General features: G+C 45.3%; 4 protein-coding genes across 7 annotated transcripts in view; 2 read left to right on the forward strand and 2 right to left on the reverse strand.

Annotated features, from left to right (window-relative positions):
* Positions 1–1288: 1288 nt before the first annotated feature.
* Slu7 (Pre-mRNA-splicing factor Slu7) lies at positions 1289–3509 on the reverse strand. The gene is made up of 5 exons (XM_076794504.1): positions 3179–3509; positions 2825–3096; positions 2416–2739; positions 2050–2347; positions 1289–1970 (listed from the first exon to the last, which is right to left on the reverse strand). The coding sequence occupies exons 1-5, from the start codon at positions 3404–3406 to the stop codon at positions 1374–1376; spliced, it is 1719 nt and encodes a 572-aa protein (XP_076650619.1). The 5' UTR covers positions 3407–3509; the 3' UTR covers positions 1289–1373.
* Positions 3510–4008: 499 nt separating this feature from the next.
* LOC143358270 (huntingtin-interacting protein K) lies at positions 4009–5016 on the forward strand. The gene is made up of 3 exons (XM_076795279.1): positions 4009–4205; positions 4602–4709; positions 4780–5016. The coding sequence occupies exons 1-3, from the start codon at positions 4050–4052 to the stop codon at positions 4873–4875; spliced, it is 360 nt and encodes a 119-aa protein (XP_076651394.1). The 5' UTR covers positions 4009–4049; the 3' UTR covers positions 4876–5016.
* A 149-nt stretch (positions 5017–5165) lies between these two features.
* LOC143358269 (uncharacterized) lies at positions 5166–6885 on the forward strand. Its single transcript, XM_076795278.1, has 5 exons — positions 5166–5493; positions 5573–5701; positions 5922–6018; positions 6176–6347; positions 6686–6885. The coding sequence occupies exons 1-5, from the start codon at positions 5460–5462 to the stop codon at positions 6779–6781; spliced, it is 528 nt and encodes a 175-aa protein (XP_076651393.1). The 5' UTR covers positions 5166–5459; the 3' UTR covers positions 6782–6885.
* Positions 6886–7873: 988 nt separating this feature from the next.
* The window catches only part of Rdx (BTB/POZ and MATH domain-containing protein rdx), a 30228-nt gene continuing 19940 nt past the window's right edge, over positions 7874–18161 (reverse strand). Inside the window, exons 3-8 of one of the 4 annotated variants that reach the window (XM_076795269.1) lie at positions 13532–13653; positions 13016–13167; positions 12650–12789; positions 12385–12562; positions 11648–11969; positions 7874–11481 (exon numbers count right to left, since the gene is read on the reverse strand). In XM_076795269.1, the coding sequence (XP_076651384.1) occupies positions 11337–11481; positions 11648–11969; positions 12385–12562; positions 12650–12789; positions 13016–13167; positions 13532–13653 (1059 nt within the window). In that variant the 3' untranslated portion in view covers positions 7874–11336. Of the gene's footprint in view, positions 11482–11647; positions 11970–12384; positions 12563–12649; positions 12790–13015; positions 13168–13531; positions 13669–18161 lie in introns of all 4 variants that reach the window. The other 3 variants (XM_076795268.1, XM_076795267.1, XM_076795270.1) reach the window with 3 other exon arrangements.

The raw sequence follows: 18161 nt of genomic DNA on the forward strand, positions 1-18161 counted from the left end.
GTCGCTTTTCGAAACGTTTACAAACAGCCCTCCAAAATATTCGAACGAAGATGAATTTTACTTTGTTACGAAATCGGAACCGACAATCGCGTTCGCGAAAAACTTTGAATTTCCAAGTGCCAACTCGTTTACAGATTACTCAGTTCACCATTCGAATCCGCGTCTCGATACGTCGAAAGAAACGCGAGCATCCGACGTACGACGATGTTTGCGTTTCCCACGGTGTATGAAAGTATGTTACGCGCGCGTTCCTTTTCCTTTTATTCCTCATTTTCTACAAAAACTAAGAACATCTGCGACGGATACGTAGCATGTTCAAGTGCCGCGGATTGAGGGCTGCTACAGCTTCGCTATCAGATGTATGAAGAAACGAGTTTCAGACACGAATAAAAAGAAACATACACACCGTAACCGGTTTTTGTTACTGTATCCTATCCTATCTTATCCTATCCTATTCTATCCTATTAAATACGCTATGTATACATGCATGTATGTATATATTTGTTCCCTTAGGAGGGCACAAAGAGATCACGTTCTCTCTAAAAATCTTTTCTCCATTTTTCCCATCGCCTCTCGTCATCTTTAGCCTGGAACAGAACCTGCATCAACTCTTTAACCTGGACCAGAACCTGCAACATCTTTTTAGCCTGACACTAAAATCCCGGGCGTGAGCAACCCCTAAAGAACACAACAAATGATTCTTGCCGATATTCCCATAAGGGCTAGTGCAATAAGCGGCAGGAATCACCTACTCCTGAAAATCTGAAAATAGCGCCACTAGACCGTAGCGGCAAAATGCTCAAACTGTTAGCCAAACGTTACCGACCGAGTAACCCGTTGGTGTCGCCAGCGCCGCCTGTCGGTGGAAAGCCGAAACTAATCGGCTACGAGCTTGGGCGTTTCGCCGCTACGAGGAATGGCGCTGTTTGCAGATTCTGGAACAGAACGTGCATCATCTTTTTAGCCTGTATTAGAACCTGCATCATCTTTTAAGCTGGATCAGAGTCTACATAGAAGAGCCTCTTTCAACATAGAAGTAGCATCCACTCTGGCATTATTTGGAATCCGCTGCTAATGATGCAGGTTCTGGTTCAGGCTAAAAAGATGATGCAGGTTCTGGTCCAGGCTAAACATTAAACTAGGGGGCAGCACTATAATCGGGTGTGAGCACTCTCATTTCCTCTCTGATACGCATATAGTTAGAGGATACGAGAGTACTCACACTCGAGGTTTTCTGCCTCTGGTATAGTAATGCAACAACACTAAATTCTAGCCTGGACCAGAACCCCACACAATAAAATTGAATAACTTGAAATACGATTTATTTAATATGTACAACTCTTATGCTAAATCGGCTTAGACTAAAGATTCGTTTATTTGTTTAGAAATTCTGCCATGGGATCATCCTCGCGTTGTCTCTTCATTTGGAACGCTTCTATTTCTTCTACCGTTGGTTCTTGTACTTCGTACATACTGTTATAAGGCCGCTTCCTTTCGTCTATCCCCAACAGCTTTTCTGCTCTTTCTTGATTCTCCCTTTCTTTTTGCAGTGCTTGCTGTAGCTTGTCCTCCTCTTCCTTCTTTGCCATCTTTTCCTTCTGCTTTCGTTCCTTCTGTTTTCGTTTTTTATCCTTTTTCTTAGATGATTTCGATCTCTTGATTGTTTTCGGTCTTTTCTCCTCTTCATCTGACGAACTATCGCTACTCGATGATTTTTCATCGGGCGTGTCTTCCTTTCCATCGTCTGAATTTTCCACTTCCGTTGTTTTTTTGTTTTCCGTAACTTTTGCATCGAACGCCCTTTTACCTGCTTCTCCTGTACAGTACGAATTTTTAACAAACGAATGGCAACACTTGTAACCCCATGTACCAGCATGCCAGTAAGATCCCCACACAGAGGTGTGATTATTCGGGTAGACATCTTCTTCATATTTCGATCGAATTACATGTCTCTCCTGTCCTTTGATGATCTGTAAATTATCCATGTAAATTAAGAGTACTCTTTGAATAAAACAAATAATTATTATAGAATTTTGTTAAGTTACGTACCTTTCCGTATCTAGAATATTCTACGTATTGTTCTGTTTGTGCTAGTAAAAGAGAAGGTGGTAGAGTATCAAGATGCTCTTCACCACCGTATGTACTGATTATACTGTCGCGAGCCTTGTCTTTTAATTCATCGCGCTTTTTATCATATTCCTGTTTAAGTAGTTCCAGTTTCGTGGGTTCAGCAAGTAAATGAACATCGACACCCCTTTCATGAGCTTCCCATGCGAACAATTGAGCATTCGCATGACGTTGCGTGTCTCCGGAGAAACGAGCAAAGTTTTCGCCTTTATAATCCACTCTGTAATAGAATGTAATAGGTATTGAGATAGTCCGTTTGTTTGAAACTCGTAAGATAAAGATACGTACTCTCGTTCTGTTCCAGTATAAGGATTATCGCGCATAGATCTTGTTTTAGGATCGTAATACGCGGAATTCGGATCCAAATTTCGAAGATATTTTGCTGTGTCTTCTCTAATTCTCAGATTCCTAACAGTAATACGTTGTTTGGAATCTACTTTTGTCCCTGGCATATCAACTTCGTCTACATATTTATCCTCGTCTTTATCCGAATCTTGTTCGTCATTCTCTTCTGCGTTTAGCTTTTCTGCGCGCATTTGTCTTTTAGCTTCTTCGATTTTTTGATATTCTTCAACAATGGCTCTGTGCTCCGACGGATCATAACCAGCCCACCTACAACAAACAACAAAATTACATGGAATTATAACTTTGTGATTCATTCTCAAAAATAAATAGACACAAAACACAGTTAGATTACCTATCTCTTTTACCATCGTAGTCCATTGATAATTCAGGCTGGCCAAATTCATCTGAAGCAATGTTCGCGTTTGTATATTTGGCTCCAATTTTACGTGGACGCTCCATGCATTCCTTTCTTTTGTGAGTCATAGCACCACAGTTCTCGCAAGCTCCTTTACGATACTTTGTTACTAATTTGGAAGAGTCGACACCTCGATTATACCATTCGTCTATTCCACTAAATTGTTTTTGTTTCTCTGGTTGTGGTCTTTGATGTTTCAAAGTAGGACCCTTGAAACATTTTTATACAAAAATATTAATTGTCGAAAGGATATTTTTTAACGTAAAATTACCGATAGAACTACTGAGATACCTGTGCTCCAAAATACCACGGTGTAGCACTAATATACTGTGGAATATGTGGATTAATATCTTTTCCTTCTTCATCTACCGCTGCTGGTGCTGTACCAGCTTTTCTTGCTTCCTCCAACTCCTTTGCTTTTCGCCAATCCTCTCTACTCTTTTTCCTCGGTTCATCCTCAAAATTACTTGTATTCTTTATGATTTTCGATACAGGCACATTGGCTAATGTGTTAGCCATCTTTACCGAATAGCAGATTAGCGGATAACTTGTGAAGGCGTTTAATCTTATGTTTATAACGATTCTTTCATTTGATGTTCCATTTCACGAAACACTACCTATGTAAACAGTGGTTAAAGAAGCGCTTGTGGATTCCCACCCAGGATTCCTCCGCTAGGTGGCGCCACGTACAATTTCCGGCAAAATCTGCAAACAGCGCCATTACCTCGTAGTGGCGAAACGCCCAAGCTTGTAGCCGATTGGTTTCGGCTTTCCACCGCCAGGTGGCGCTGGCGACCACGACTCGGTCGGTAACGTTTGGCAAACAGTTTGAGCATTATGCCGCTACGGCCAGTGGCGCTATTTTCAGATTTTCAGAAGCAGAGGATACCTGCCGCTTATTGCACTACCCCTTATGGGAATATCGGCAAGAATCATTTGTTCTGGTCTTTAGGGGTTGGATATTAGCAGAGAGGAAATGAGAGTGCTAACGCCCGGTATTTTAGTGTCAGGCTAAAAAGATGATGCAGATGCTGGTCCAGGCTAAAAGGATGATGATGAAGAAAAGTGGGGACACTAAAACCCCGAGCGTGAGCACTCTCATTTCCTCTCTGTGCGTATGTTGTTCTTTGTACGACGTGAAGTTGGCTGTGAAAAGGGAAAAATGGCGGACAACGATGTCAACGGTGATTCGGATGAGGCGCAGCAAGAGAAGTCACAGAAAAAGGCAGCGAAATATGACAGCGGCGCGGCAGATTTGGAGAAAGTGACAGATTACGCGGAGGAGAAAGAAATATCTTCCTCCGATGGATTCTCTTGCGTGAGTGTTTCACAACTACTTAATTTTCCACGTGTTTACGATTCTGAACAATTTTGTCCCGTTTTGCTTTGCAACGATACAGATCTGCGTTTTCCAAAGTCGTTGTCTGCACCTTACCATTTGACTGTGCGCAGAGTTTAATATTCGCAATTGGATCTGTTCAAAGGAATAGCTAACAAGGTCTAACCTATAAGTTGTGTACATGTTTCGCACAGTCATTAATAATGTTCGAAAACAACGTAAATGTTGAGAACACGACACAGCGTTAATAGTTATTCTTTCAAAATTATTTCAGAAAAATTCAGTCTGCTCCGCTAGCGCTGAATATAAAGGATTATAACCTTACTTTTAATATTGTTTTCATGCTTATGGCAACTTGTATTGTCTTTTACACAGGCATTGAGCTTAATCGGAGACCAAAGAACTAAGGAAGCAGCTGAGAAAAAAGCCAGAGAAAAGGAATTGCTAAAGGTTCCTATTAAAAAAGAAGACGTCGATCTGATCGTAAGACAATGGATATTAAAGGTATTGCCCGGTTATTGCATTTATTAAAATTGTCCCGATCTCGTTTCAGGTGAAGGAGATGGAAATCAGTCGGAGTACCGCGGAGCACACACTCAGAGAACACAGAGGAAACGTTGTGGAGGCATTGATTACACTGACAAACTGACTGTACTGTACTGGCTCTAAACGAACAATTTTCCTAAATCTCGATTCTATCGTGATTTATGCGGTCTTAGGAATTGTTATGACTTTGGTTTCTTAATATTTATTCGTACATATTACAAAATATATTCTATGCGATTCTGTACATTCTGCTGTTAATTTTTCTCTTTCGATACCCGTGATTAAGTAAGGTCCCTTATTGGAACAATAGCATTTCGCCGACGTGCGTGCTAAAGGATATTTTCAATTGAATGAAAAAATAATTGCGGCACTGATTACATTCGTTATCAGAGAGTTTCCTCTTGATAAGATTGTAACCTTTATATGATCGAGAAGTCCAGAATATTTTTTAGTGTGAAGCGACATGTTTTACTGGTTGCGAACGATGGTCTCGGTACTTGTACTTTGAAATCGGTGAAAGGTATCAACAGAGTTGCGCGGATTATTATCTTCGACGCGTTCTTCGGCACGGAACTTGTTTCTGTGGGGAACGACTACGTGTATATCTTGAACAATAATCAGCAATAATTCACGCGATCATATGAACTTCTAGACTCCAAAGACCAACTATTTTTGGAACTGTTCGAGATGGTTACAGTGAGTCAACTAATCAATTACCCAGGTATGTACATACTAGTTTTCGTCTGCGTGCGTGGATATCTGAAACGAAATGTTAAACAGACGTTTGGTACTCGTGGCAGAATTAAATAATTCGCTGCGTCCATTTGCGAACACGGAACATACGACAAAGTTCGAAGACAAACGCAACGGTAACGGTAGCGACAACGACAACGACAACGACAACGACAACGACAACGCCAACGGCAAAGGTGAGACCAATTCAAGAAAAGAAAAAAAAGAGACTATGAGATTAAAAATTTGTTTATACCTCTGTTTTCTATGGCGTACTAATCATCATTCTGCTGGCCGCGAAAACTAAACGATTGCATCCTTTAATGGTAAGACCGATTAGTCGTTCGAGCGCAAAACCGCCAAGTGACTTATCAACCGACTGACTCTTTGTTTCTTCGTTTGCAGGAACGGAGAAAGATATTAACGTGATCACAGCGACGCAAATTATAGTTATACTGTTGTTTGCATTTGGTATTCTTTTTGCTCTTCTAATGTATTGCAAAACATTCAACAGGTAGGAACGAATCTCTTTCTCGGTTATTGATCGCGTTTATAGCTAAAATATCGAAAATCAAGATTTATACACGAGTTTTGGGAGCTCTGCCGAAAGATCCAAAGTTCCGCGTTGATAATGCCTAGGCGATATGAATCTCGCTATTAAGTATTTGCAGGTTGAGTCCAACGAGATACTTGGATCGAAGTCGTTTCGGTAACAACGAAGACGATGAACAAACGGACACGGATTCACTGTATTGCTACGCGATAAATGAATCCAGGGAGAGACCGCCGTCTTACACTGAATCATGCAACGCCCCACCCCTTTATGGGTCACCTTTCAACAGGGTAAATTGATCCCTAATTTCATCTTCTCCTAGAGGTATTATCCCCGCGATCAATTTATAGCCAACCGCGACAGCGCGTTTAACGAATTCATCGCCGTTCATGAATCATTTATCTCGCCGATAATAAAAACGAAAACAGAATGGTCGGTTGTTATCGTCGATGCGTCAAGCTAATTAACATGCAGATGCAAGAACGATTTCGAACAGGACAACCTACAGAATCAATACGATGCAGTATAAACCTTTATTACGAGTAAATTATTATTTTCCTTTTGCTATCACATAAAAATCGAATTTTATTTGGAAACGCGACACCAAGATATATGTTATATTTTCTAGGCGTCTATGCTCGAAGCACCACCGGTCTACCCGGACACCCCTAAGCTATCGGATAGGGTGCACGGCCAAGGTTTCCCAGTAACTAATCACATTTAAAGCTTACAACAAAGGACCCCCGATCATCTGTACAGATACATTTATAATAACGCGAGAAATTTCGATTTGTTAAAGCGGCGAATAAACATAAAGTTTTGTGATAACGTTCTTCTCGTTGTCAATCCCCTCCCCTCTCCTCCTCTTTCTCTCTCTCTCTCTCTCTCTCTCTCTCTCTCTCTCTCTCTCTCTCACTCACTCACTCTCTGTGCTTCGCAACCACAACGCGAAAGTACCAGGGATAATGAAAAATCACTGTAAAAGTTGTCACGATTATATAATGAAAATGTCATTTATTTGATGTGGTGCAATGACTTAAAGTAAATGGAAAAATGAACGTTTGTATGAGCTGGGTTCGATGATCACAACGATGCCGTGTATAACATCGGCGAGCTACCACTGCTGAACTATTCGTTACAAAAAAGCTTTCTTCGGGTTTAAATGCAATATACAACGGAAGTGTGTATCAGACAGCAGCGCAGTAGTAGCTAACACGACACGGGCACGCTGCTTTTCCATGATGAGGTAACACTTGTCTTAATTGTACTTAGTTTATCAAATTATCCAGTCATACGCTTATGCAGATTGGTTCGAAGAATTGCATCTAATGTATCTTTTTGTTTCTTGTTCACCCTCACCCTCTCTCTCTCCCTCCCCCCCTCTCTCTCTCTCGCGCGCCTCTCTTTGTCGAAATCTGTTCTTTTTTTCTGCGTTTTCCATTTCTCTCTTTTTTTTTAGGAAAAAGACATTCAACGTTACGAGTTTTGTTTTCGTGAGATATTTCGCCGTACAGTCCCAAAGATAGAATGGGTAGAATTGGACGTAGATTTCGTTCGTTATCGATAATCGTTACCCCTCTCTCACTCTTTCTTTCTTTCTCTCTCACACATGCACACGCGCGCTCTCTCACTCTCTTTCCGTATCTATCCTATCTCTTTCATTCTCTCCACGAAATGTTAAAATCTGAGCGAGCACGGCCAAATCTGTTCCTTAAACCGCTTATACAATTTTTAATTTCTCGTTTCTTCTCTTGTTTCTTGTTTTTTTGCGTTTTTCTTTTTAAATTTGCGTTCATACTTCGTCGCCTTATATTTGTTGTTGTTGTTGCCATTTTTTAGTTTCATTTCAAGCTCTAACGGTCTACGGACTCGAAATAAACGTCTTGTAAAAAACGGTGGAAAAACGTTCCCTAACTATGTTTCCCATAGGATCTTTTTTGTTGTTTTATTTCCCTCGGTCGTTCTTTGAGCCTGGACAAGAAAATGGGATACGCGTGTACGCGCGTCTCCAATCGAAATAGGATGCGCATTTGTGCGCGCACGAGTCAAGGCTCAAAGATAAACACGCAAAAAGTATGCTCTAATCCGTATTTTAATTTGTCGACAATGTACATATTACATAGTTTACTTAAAGCATTCGCTAGTGTTTCAAGGAACATGAGTTTAGCACAGTCTGTAAAATAGAAATAAATTATAGTTGGTTATTGTACCCTTCATAAAAGTATGTGGTTCCGTTTTTTCGGTTTTGTTCGGTTCTTATAAAATACAGTTTAGATATGTACAGAGTAAAAATCTTAAAATCGAAAGGGACGCTAGATTTGGGACTGTCCGGATTGTAGCGACCGTTTCATAAAAAGATTTAAAGTTTTCTTTCGTTCTTTCAATTTGTTTAATCCTTTTCCGCTGGCTGCCAGGATCATCAGAAGTTCTAGAAACTGTGTGTACATGTATACGCGTGTGTCTGTTACGTGGTTCTCTGTGGTTTTGTGTGTGTCTTCTTTGTGTATGTACGACTGTGTCTGTCCGTCTGTCCGAGTCCATGGTATACGTGTGCATGCACGTGTACCTGTATGTTCGTGTCCATGTACGTGTGTACGTGTGAATGATTACAATTGCGGTAATTACAGTGGTCTTATCACAGAACATGTATGGCATTAAATCGTCGATATCATTACATCCAAGTAATGGTATTATGGTATATATTCCGTATTTAAAACGTTCGGTAAAGCTAGGTCGGAGGATCAGGAAGCCAGTACGGTACTAAATGATGATTATTCGTTTCAGCTTTTCACGGTTGCCCATAATTCAGATCATTGACCACACACGAATTCACAATTCAATAATTAATTACATAAAAAACGATTAATATTTCGTGCTATATAATTGACTAACTTTTATTTTACATTTTTCTTTCTTTCGCTCTACCTCTCTTTCACGCGCACTCTATCCCCCATTCCGTTCACTCGCTCACGCTCTCTCGGTCTCTCTCTCTCTCTCTCTCTCTCTCTCTCTCTCTCTCTCACGCTCACGATTTGATTTTTCTTTCTCTCGTGTCCCTTTTGCGTTTTTCCTAAGTCCCGTGTATCTAGCAGTATTTTCTTTTCACATAGTTATCGGGTTGCACGCGTCTACTCGACTTTTGTCGTTCCGATTTTTCCGTGTAACATCTTGTCCGATTTATTGTACGTTTTAATCCTGCGCACAAGTAAGATAGACATTTTGAGAATAATCAACGTAAAATTCGATAAATTATGGACAACCCTAAATTTAATATAATCAATAATATAATAATAATAATAATAATCATAATAATTAATATAATAATCATAATAATTCGAATCTATCACTTCATCTACTATGCAATACTCGAGAAAACAAAACAAACTGTGCCTAGTAATCGTTCGTAGGAGGGTGGAAATAAAGGCCGCATCAGACTGGATACCCGTTATCCGTTGAGATGGCAGGTTGTCAGACAACCGATCAAACACCGTTTCACGGAATTTTGCAGTGTGCTCGCAGCGAATATTTACAAATAATCATTTTTACTATTCTTCTAAGCGTTCCACGAAAGATCCGTATGCGAAGTTGCGTTCGAACAGCCGCCGCAACCGCACGTTATATTGTAATCGCGTGAATCGGGGAGCCAAGCGTTTTCTTATCGTTAACGTCTCTCGGTGTCTAACAGTTCGAAGCGATTTATCCCACGACGAACGCGATTACAATCGAATTCACGTTGTCGCGAACGGTAGAAACTTCGAACAAGTAAACGAGAACACAAAAATTGAACGAAATATATTCGTCGACCAGTCAACGGTCCAAAGAATCCAGCTTTGAGATTAGGGGCAGCGGGGCGGTATTCGCGGACGAAAAAATATACAAAAAAAATTGTGGATTTCGGGTGGACAGGGGCGGGGGGCACAGATTGCGTAGCGTTAATAGTAATCATAGTAGTAGTCGTACATGTTTGAGAGAAAGAGATCATAAAAAACCCTAACTAGAGTCATTTTTTTCTTCATTCTGGAAGAGTTTCACGTTCGTATCCGTCTCTTGTGTGGGTCTCCGTTAAACTAAAAATCACTATCGGTAGTAAACATAGCATATATCTAATGTTCTTTTTCTTCGTTGCGTCGGAACATGCGTGGGACATCGTTCGATGCATTCTTCATCTCTTTTCATCGTCGTCTCGTCGTCGTCTTCTTCGTCTTCTTCTTCTTCTTCTTCTTCTTCTTCTTCGACAAAGGAACAAAATGTTTAATCGCCTGGCCGACGTCTATCACAACTTCCTTCGTGCATACCGTGTACGTGATGATCTGTCTGCGTGTATCTGTCGCTGTCTGTATGTATGTATGTGCGTGTGGGTAAGAGCGCGTGTACGCATGGATGTGTCTAACGAGTGGTAGCAATTTCAGCGAGCTTCAATCTCGCGTTGGTCCTCTGGCTGCTTCTGTGATCGTTCTCTTTCTCCCGCTCGATAATACGGTTGCTTCTACGAATTCTTCGGTACACACCTCGATTGGTAGAAACGAAAAGCAGACCCACTCTATGGGAAACTCTCTAAACGGTGCGCATCGACGGATCGCTGACATTCGAGCGGCCACTCGAGGCTAACGATGGACGATGGACATTGGACGATGGACATTAGACGATGGGTGATCAACGAGCAACGAGGAACGAGCAATCGTACGTGGTTACTCGGCGCGCAACGCGAAAAAGAGTATCGCACGATCGTGTCCCAGTCCGTATCGGTCGGCCCGAACCCTTCCGAGGATGAACCCATCGTCATCGTTGGTTACACTCAATTTCCGGCTTCTGTTTTTCTCTGTGTTGCGGGCGCGGGCGCGCACTGGTGCTCTCCTCTCCTCTTCGCACTCTCTCGTCGCTACACTCCGGTTCTGTGTGATAGACACGGTTCTCTCTCTTCAACGTCGACGACCCATCGCATCACAACATAGTCTGTCTGTCTGTCTGTCTATCTCTCTTTCTCTCTCTTTCGCTCGCTCTCTCACTCTCTCCCTGACACTCTCTCTTTCTCTTTCTTTTGGTCCGACTCGCGGGCCGCTCCTCGAGAAACAACGCGAAAAGCTCGCACGCGAGACAGTCTCTCTCTCTGCTCCTCGGCGCACAGTTCCTTTCGCAGTGGACCAGAGGATGTCGCACTAGGAAACATTTATTTAGAACACTACTTTTGTATCACTGTACAGAAAAAAAGTTTCTCATGAGGGATGCAGAATAGGCGGGGGCGATGTGGAGGTCGTGCCCGGTGTCAACGGTGATTGTTTTCAGCTCTGTTTCACTCGCTTCCTGGGCGGACCGATCGGCGGTATCTGTTGGGTGGCTAGCGCTCGAAACGCCTCCGCTATCAGGTGTGGATGCGAGTTAACCATCGACTTGAAACCCGCCGTGTCCATCACGTCTGTCGCGTGTCTGAAAAAAAAACGAACCGCCGTCGGTTTAACAAGGTCTCTCGTCGTCTCCGACCGATTCCGATTTCGCGAAATTGCCCTCGAACGACTATTCGCGTGAAAATTGATCAGCACCGTGATCGTCCGAGGGTGAAAGAAAGCCGCGTTCAAAACGGACAACCACTTACGTGTTAATGAAGTCTATGGCTTGCGCCTTCAGTTGATCGGCGCTATGAAGATCAGCGAGGATTAGGATGTCGGCCGCGTTCTCGATGGCTAAACTCGTGCAAAGCGCTTCCTCGCACATCACCTTCAGCCTCTCTAACGCGTATTTGTCCGCCGCCGCGAGCAGATCGTCCGCCATCTTTTCCAGATTCGCCGCCTTTCCCGTGTAGATGAACCGCAGCATCTCGCGCAACACTTCGTGATCCACGTCCGTGATGTCCACGCGGTTCTGCTTCCTCTCCTCCATCTCGTGCTCGAACATCGCCGAGAACACCGGACTTCGAGCTAGATGCGTAACAAAATCGCTGGTGGATTAGCGGCGACCGATCTTTCTTTCTTCGTCGCAAAGGTATTTTTCACCGAGTTTACAGAAACAGATTTTACATCTACACGAGTCTAGCCACGGATCTTATTCTTTGATTCACGCGACCTACGCTTGGCGACCGAAGTCTCTCGAGAGTTTCTTGGCCCCTCACGGAGAGTATACCCCCGCGGTAGTGGGGATGATTCCGCGAACTTTATCGTCCAAGCCTCGGCGACATATAGCGAGAATTCACTGTACATCGAACCGATTCTTTTCGTTGTTTCGATTGATCCGAAGGGCTCGCGAAAGACCGTCTCTCCCCGAATCGGTATCCGTAGCGAGAGGGGACCGTACGCGAAAGTACACGATCGAAAGTAGTCAGTCCGGCAGTCTCACCTGCGAGTATGGCTTTATGCGCCTGAAACTCTCTCCCGCAGACCGTCAGCGTGACGTCGCTGAATTTTTGGTTTTCGAAGAGGAGACCGAGGTCGTCGGGCAACCGGCACTCCGGGACCTTAAATTGAATGGTGTTGCTCTGACCGGAAATGTTGACGCTGTCCGCCACCACGCTGACCTGCGAACGCCACAACGTCCCGTCGTTAATTCGACAAACGGCCCACCGAGTTACGGAACAAGGGCGAGTATTAAACAATTAACATACAAAGGTATATACCTCACAGAATATCGTGAGTTTGTCGTCGGGCAGGAGTCCGTTCGCCTCGTCCAACAGGAAATCTCTCCTAATGAACTTCTTGAAGCCCCAATCTTTACCTTGGACGAACCTGTATGCACGTTGGCTCTCTGAAACCCAGGCGGAACAACGATCGGTTAATCATCGATGCGACTCTCGAGGCCCGCCGACGACGCACAGAAGCCACCGAACGACTCGTGGGATCGCAATAAATAAAAAACAAATTACTCTTGGCCGTTTGCGGCTGCAAACGGAACAATACACAGAGATCCCCATTCATCTCCCGTGCGAAAACACGTGTTACGGTGGTTTCTAGATAGATCGACTCCGACTTACCCATTGCTTTGGTTTCCTCTCTTTTGGCATTAAGGATAGAAAATTTGAACTTTGCTCTGACTTCTGATTTGTTGCACGAGACGAGAAGAAGGTATAGGGACAGGTAGTCTTTGCTCTCCTCGTCCAGACCCTTAGGATTCACTCTTAGGCACCTGGAAATCAATTACCGTTCATGTAAAATTCATAGCCGGTCGCCGGGACCCCGATATTTCTGAGGATCCGCATACTTCTGCGCGCGCGTCTACACGCTCTCTCTTTCTTCTCTCGCTTTTGTCTCGTTATTGTCTCGTTATTGTTCGGGTCTCCGCGCGCAGGAACTCGTCACGAGTAGTCGAGCACCCGAACGCTCGAATGCTCTAACACTCCTCGAGCAAGAGAAGCTTGCCCCGGTAGTTAAACTTTCGATCGAACACGCCAAGAAGAAAACTTAGTCGACGCGATTTATTACCGCGGAGAGCAGCGCAAGAAGCGGAAGTAATACGTTGAATCGAGACGACGAGGAATCGTCGGGCTTACCATTTTAATTTGTCGTTGGCCCCTGCCGAGAAGGTGGACGACTTCAGCACCTCTCCCATCTCCTCCCGGCAAAAGCTGAAGTTATTTATCGTCCACATGTAGCTGAACTTCACCACCTTCACCTGTGCACACAAGACCTTCAAATGCGACATACGTCAGAATGCGTCCCGTTCGAAGTTAGCGTTTGGGGTTTGATCTACGCGCTAACAACTATTCCGGAATCGTTACCTCACCGCCATCGTTTTCTCTCGCTTGTAAATCGAAAGATTCTTCTGCACGGGTAACGAAACAAAAAAGAGAAAAAATGACCGGCAAATGGGAGGAACGACGGAGGAACGTAAGTCTTCGATTTTTAACATTCAGGAGAGCAACGTTTCGCTAGCGAAAGAAACCCTAATTATGGAACATCTTGCGAGTACACCCGACGTTGGTTACCGAAGCAGTGGTGTCTCCTGTATACGGTGAACGATTGTGTCTACAGCAAGTGAGATTCAAAGTTGTCTCAAGTATCCCAACTAGGAACGTTCAAACGACGCAGCGCCATTTCGTTTCGTTCCGATCGTTGCGTTGCGTTGTTCGACGAACGGCAAAGTCCTCGGATATATTTGTCGGCTAGCTTCGTCTCGAGAGAATAAAAAAAAAAGAAAAAACGACGGAAGAAGAAAAAGAAGGGACGGGAAGAGAAAGGTTTGCGAAGCGAGCAGAAAGAAGTTCTTTTCGAGAGGAACGCTCGAAGGTTCCTGCCGACTAAATTGATCGTGGCCTTGTAGTCGAGCAGACGAGCAGCGAAGAACTACAAGTACCGAGAGAGAGAGAGAGAGAGAGAGAGAGAGAGAGAGAGAGAGAGAGAGAGAGAGAGCACGCGTTTGTTAGAGATGGGTTGGGGAACGGAGAGATCAAGAGGAATACACAGAAACGAGCAGAGAAGGAAGGAGAGCGAGAGCAAGAGCGAGAAAGCCAGCCAGGGTCGAGTCGAACTTATGTCTCTCTTACGTAATTACCTTGAAAAACGCGCAGAAAAAGGATTTAACCTTTGCGAAGCAGTTCTCCCGCTCTTTTCTACGCAGATCGTGTCTGCCGTGAGTGATCCGCTCAACGTCCACCTTTCCGAGAGCGGCGCTGAGCGGTGCGCGCCACAGAAAAAGAATATTTTCGGAAAGCAAAGAAATTCCGTGCTTTCCGAAAATATCGGCGATATTTTATCCGAACCCCCTTCGTCCGCCTACGACTTTTCGAGATTTTTAACGAGGTTCTCTCTCTCTCTCTCTCTCTCTCTCTCTCTCTCTCTCTCTCTCTCTATCGGTGCGTCTCGTTTTTTCCAAGAATCGTTTCCAAGTTTCTCGAACGATTCCGTTTCTCTGTTCCTTCGCGGAGTTGAACTCTGCGCTTCGCTTCGAATCGCTTTGAGTCGTTCCGAGTCGCGTCGGTAGGGGAAGGAACAAGATAGAGATAAGCGAGTAAGGCAGAGGAGGAGGAGGAGGAGGAGGAGGAGGAAGAGGAAGACGAAGAAGTCGAGGTCGAGCCCCCAGGAGTCAACGATCCCTGACGTCACACGTGTGCACGACCTTGGCGAACGAAGCCGTGCCCGGAGCCAAATCTATTTGTCTAGTTCGTCTGCCATCCGTCCGAGACGGGGCCCTTTTATCGTCCATCTATCGCTATTGCGCGCTAGCCTACGCAACCTTCTTCTGTTCTGTTCTGTTCTGTTCTGTTCTGTTCTGTTCTGTTCTGTTAACACTGAACCTACCAAGCACATAACATATAAAAGTGAAACGTCTTATAGAAGTAATTTCTCTGCGCTAGTCTGTGCGCTTTTAATCGAATTCGACGACAAAGAAGCAGGCAAAATAGATTCGAAAAAGGAATTCTTTTGGACTCGACGTGGTGCTAGTACCGGTTTTCAGCAGGAATCGAATATGGCAAGCGTTAGCGCGACCACGCTCTAGTCGACCGATTCTAAATTAGTTTCCTCGTATTCTCCACGTGTCGGACCTTGAGGAACGGTTCTAACGGAAGCTCGTCGCTAAAATCAGCTATTCGGGCGACACAGGTGGCGCTTCCGGTTTCAAACACATACTGGCTCTCTCGACGGGCGGGGACGTTCGATATTACGGTCGCCGCTGCTGCGCTGGTAACGCGTTCGACGGCGAACGAATCGTTCCCTCTTCGAGTTTCCTTCGATTCGGCAAATTTCTCTTTGTCCCCGTTAATCGATCGGTGGGGGCGATCGGAGGCGAAGGAATCGGGGACGCAAAAACAGGCGTCAAGGGGACGGATAATCGATTTCGATCGGCGGTTGCAATCAATTAAGAATTTCGTTGCGACTCGATGTACTGTGACGCGTCGATTCGTTTCGAAATCTTCGGGCGACGTTCTCTCCTACGCGAAAACGCGAGGTTACCAATGTGACTCTCGGTTCTCGAGCGACGACGAGAACACTTGTCCGCGTTCTCGCGACGTTTTCGGATCGGAGTTATCGATACGCAAAGAGAAGCGTGAGAAAGACGAGACACGACGAGGCGACGCAACGTAACGCGACGCAACGCAACGCAACCCATTGCGACCCTGGGCAAAGTGAAAGTCTCCTCCTTTCCCGATCTCTTTCGCTTCGATCGTCTTTTTCGACGGGAACAATGTAGCTCGAAGCGAGCCATAAACGAAAACAGCATTCTCCTCGCGATTCGCCGGGAATGGCTGCCTCCGGTGCTCGTTGCAACCAACGCGTTCGTAATCTCTGCACGCCGCGTACCGATTACCGCCATTACTATTTCGCTTCGACGAGCTCGCGACAAAAGTGCCGATCGGTTTGCACGCCACCAATCTCTCGACAACATCAAGATCGCCGCACACATGGTTCAGAGTCGTGAAGTAGGTGAGCAAAATTCGGAAAAATTGGATGACATGGAACGATTTAATATTTGGTCCACCGATAAATTAATGCTCGTCCGAATCCTATTCGGAAGGTGGCTATTTTATGATTCTGAACCACACGGTGTTCGCGCGACGCGTCTTCTCAAACTCCCGGTCGATATCGTTCGTCGACGAACTTTCGAATATAAACTTTAGCCTGGTAGAAATCGCTGTTGATCTCTGAGACAGAGACTCGAGCAGCTTTCACCCGCAATTGTTCCCGCCTATCGACTGGTTCGACCGTAACGCACGGTCTCGGGCTTCCGTTCTCGATTATCGCGCGCGCGTCCTATCTTCGGACCGCGAAATTCCGCTCCTTTTTCGAGAAAACCGTGAGAGTTTTTGAAATTTGCCGGAGGAGGTGATCGTGCTCTTCCGGGGGGAAATACTGTTCGAAGCGCGACTCGAAAAGAGGATACGCGGTGCCGCGGGTTCGATGATCTTCGCTTCGGCGTGACCTTCGCGCATCGGAAGTTTAAGGTCAACATTCGCATCGAAACAGGTAGGAGGTGCGGCGCGGAGCGGAGCGGAGCCGAGCTGAGCTGAGCCGAGGCGAGCAGCGTCGGCTATCTCACCGCGGAGCGAGCGCGGCGGTTCAACGCACGCTCGTGCGTGTAATCTCGTAACCAGTTACGTCCCTGGACGACGGTTCACGGCCGGAAAATGTTCATTCGAAGGCGACGCGGCGCGCCGTTGCGAAATTCAACCGGCCCGAGACCGGAAGTCGTGAAACACGACCCTGAACCCACGCTTCGTCTTCCACGTTGTCCGCGTTTATACGCGCGAGCCGAGATTTTATCGCTTCCGCGAGATTCTTCTTCCGGGTCGAGGTGTTCCCTGGAAATCCTTGGAGATCCCTCTTAAACGATTCCCGGGGTGGCGATCGAATCGAACGCGCAGGAAGTCGATGTTTTGATCCCGGGCCGCGGGGATATCCGAAGAACGGAGAAACCGACGACGTCCGAGAGGGTTATGTTCCGACTCTAATTCCGTATCCTCGAGCGTAATAACGCAGTCTGGACGTGTTCCAAGTCTGCCTACGCGTTCGATCGATCCTCTCGAACGCGAATTCGCGTGTACCCCTTTCGCACCATCGCGGCGGCCGTATCACGTGGCCTGCGCACTGACCCTCTCCGTCTTGTTGCGTCAGCTTTGCGCAACACCGGCTACCGGATTTTCGCTCCTTCTTCTCGACAAATTTCATTAGCCGAGAAAGAAAAAGAGACAGGGAGGGAGTGCAGCTATCATGTAAAAGACGCCCGTCGTTCTGCTAACCGCGTGATTCGCGGCCGATAAACACCGACGCGGTTCAAGCTAACGGCCAATCGAATTGGGCCAATAATTAAACGATAATCTAGTTTGCTATCGCGACACGATTCACGCGAGAATAATCGGCAAAATAAGCAAACGAACGTCGGAAATGAATGAAACAGGGAGAATACGAGACTCGGTCGACTCGTCTTATCGCGGACAAGGTTTAAATACGATCGTTCGAGGTAGGAAGACGAGTTGAAGAGCCAACGAACCGGGCCGCCGATTATTTAAACTTAAACGAGCCGGTAATCGAAGCGTCGCGACATCGGAGTCGCGAGGAATTTCAGACACTCGAGACACGAGAGAGAGAGAGAGAGAGAGAGAGAGAGAGAGAGAGAGAGAGAGAGAGAGGGAGAGAAATATGGAGCTGGGCGAAATCGTGCCACCCACCGATCCTCTGGATACT

This window comes from Halictus rubicundus, chromosome 10 (assembly GCF_050948215.1).
Source record: "Halictus rubicundus isolate RS-2024b chromosome 10, iyHalRubi1_principal, whole genome shotgun sequence".
NCBI classification, from domain to species: domain Eukaryota; kingdom Metazoa; phylum Arthropoda; class Insecta; order Hymenoptera; family Halictidae; genus Halictus; species Halictus rubicundus.

What these genes read in the sequence shown, in the direction of transcription:
- Slu7 (XM_076794504.1), bottom strand. Translation starts at nt 3,406, where the DNA reads ATGGCTAACACATTAGCCAATGTGCCTGTATCGAAAATCATAAAGAAT. An exon ending in TACGATGGTAAAAGAGATAG is followed by an intron (nt 2,740 to 2,824) that starts GTAATCTAACTG and finishes TGTTTGTTGTAG; the next exon opens with GTGGGCTGGTTATGATCCGT. An exon ending in AATATTCTAGATACGGAAAG is followed by an intron (nt 1,971 to 2,049) that starts GTACGTAACTTA and finishes GATAATTTACAG; the next exon opens with ATCATCAAAGGACAGGAGAG.
- LOC143358270 (XM_076795279.1), top strand. Translation starts at nt 4,050, where the DNA reads ATGGCGGACAACGATGTCAACGGTGATTCGGATGAGGCGCAGCAAGAG. An exon ending in CCTCCGATGGATTCTCTTGC is followed by an intron (nt 4,206 to 4,601) that starts GTGAGTGTTTCA and finishes TCTTTTACACAG; the next exon opens with GCATTGAGCTTAATCGGAGA. An exon ending in AAGAAGACGTCGATCTGATC is followed by an intron (nt 4,710 to 4,779) that starts GTAAGACAATGG and finishes ATCTCGTTTCAG; the next exon opens with GTGAAGGAGATGGAAATCAG.
- LOC143358269 (XM_076795278.1), top strand. Translation starts at nt 5,460, where the DNA reads ATGGTTACAGTGAGTCAACTAATCAATTACCCAG. An exon ending in TCAACTAATCAATTACCCAG is followed by an intron (nt 5,494 to 5,572) that starts GTATGTACATAC and finishes TACTCGTGGCAG; the next exon opens with AATTAAATAATTCGCTGCGT. An exon ending in TATTGCAAAACATTCAACAG is followed by an intron (nt 6,019 to 6,175) that starts GTAGGAACGAAT and finishes AAGTATTTGCAG; the next exon opens with GTTGAGTCCAACGAGATACT.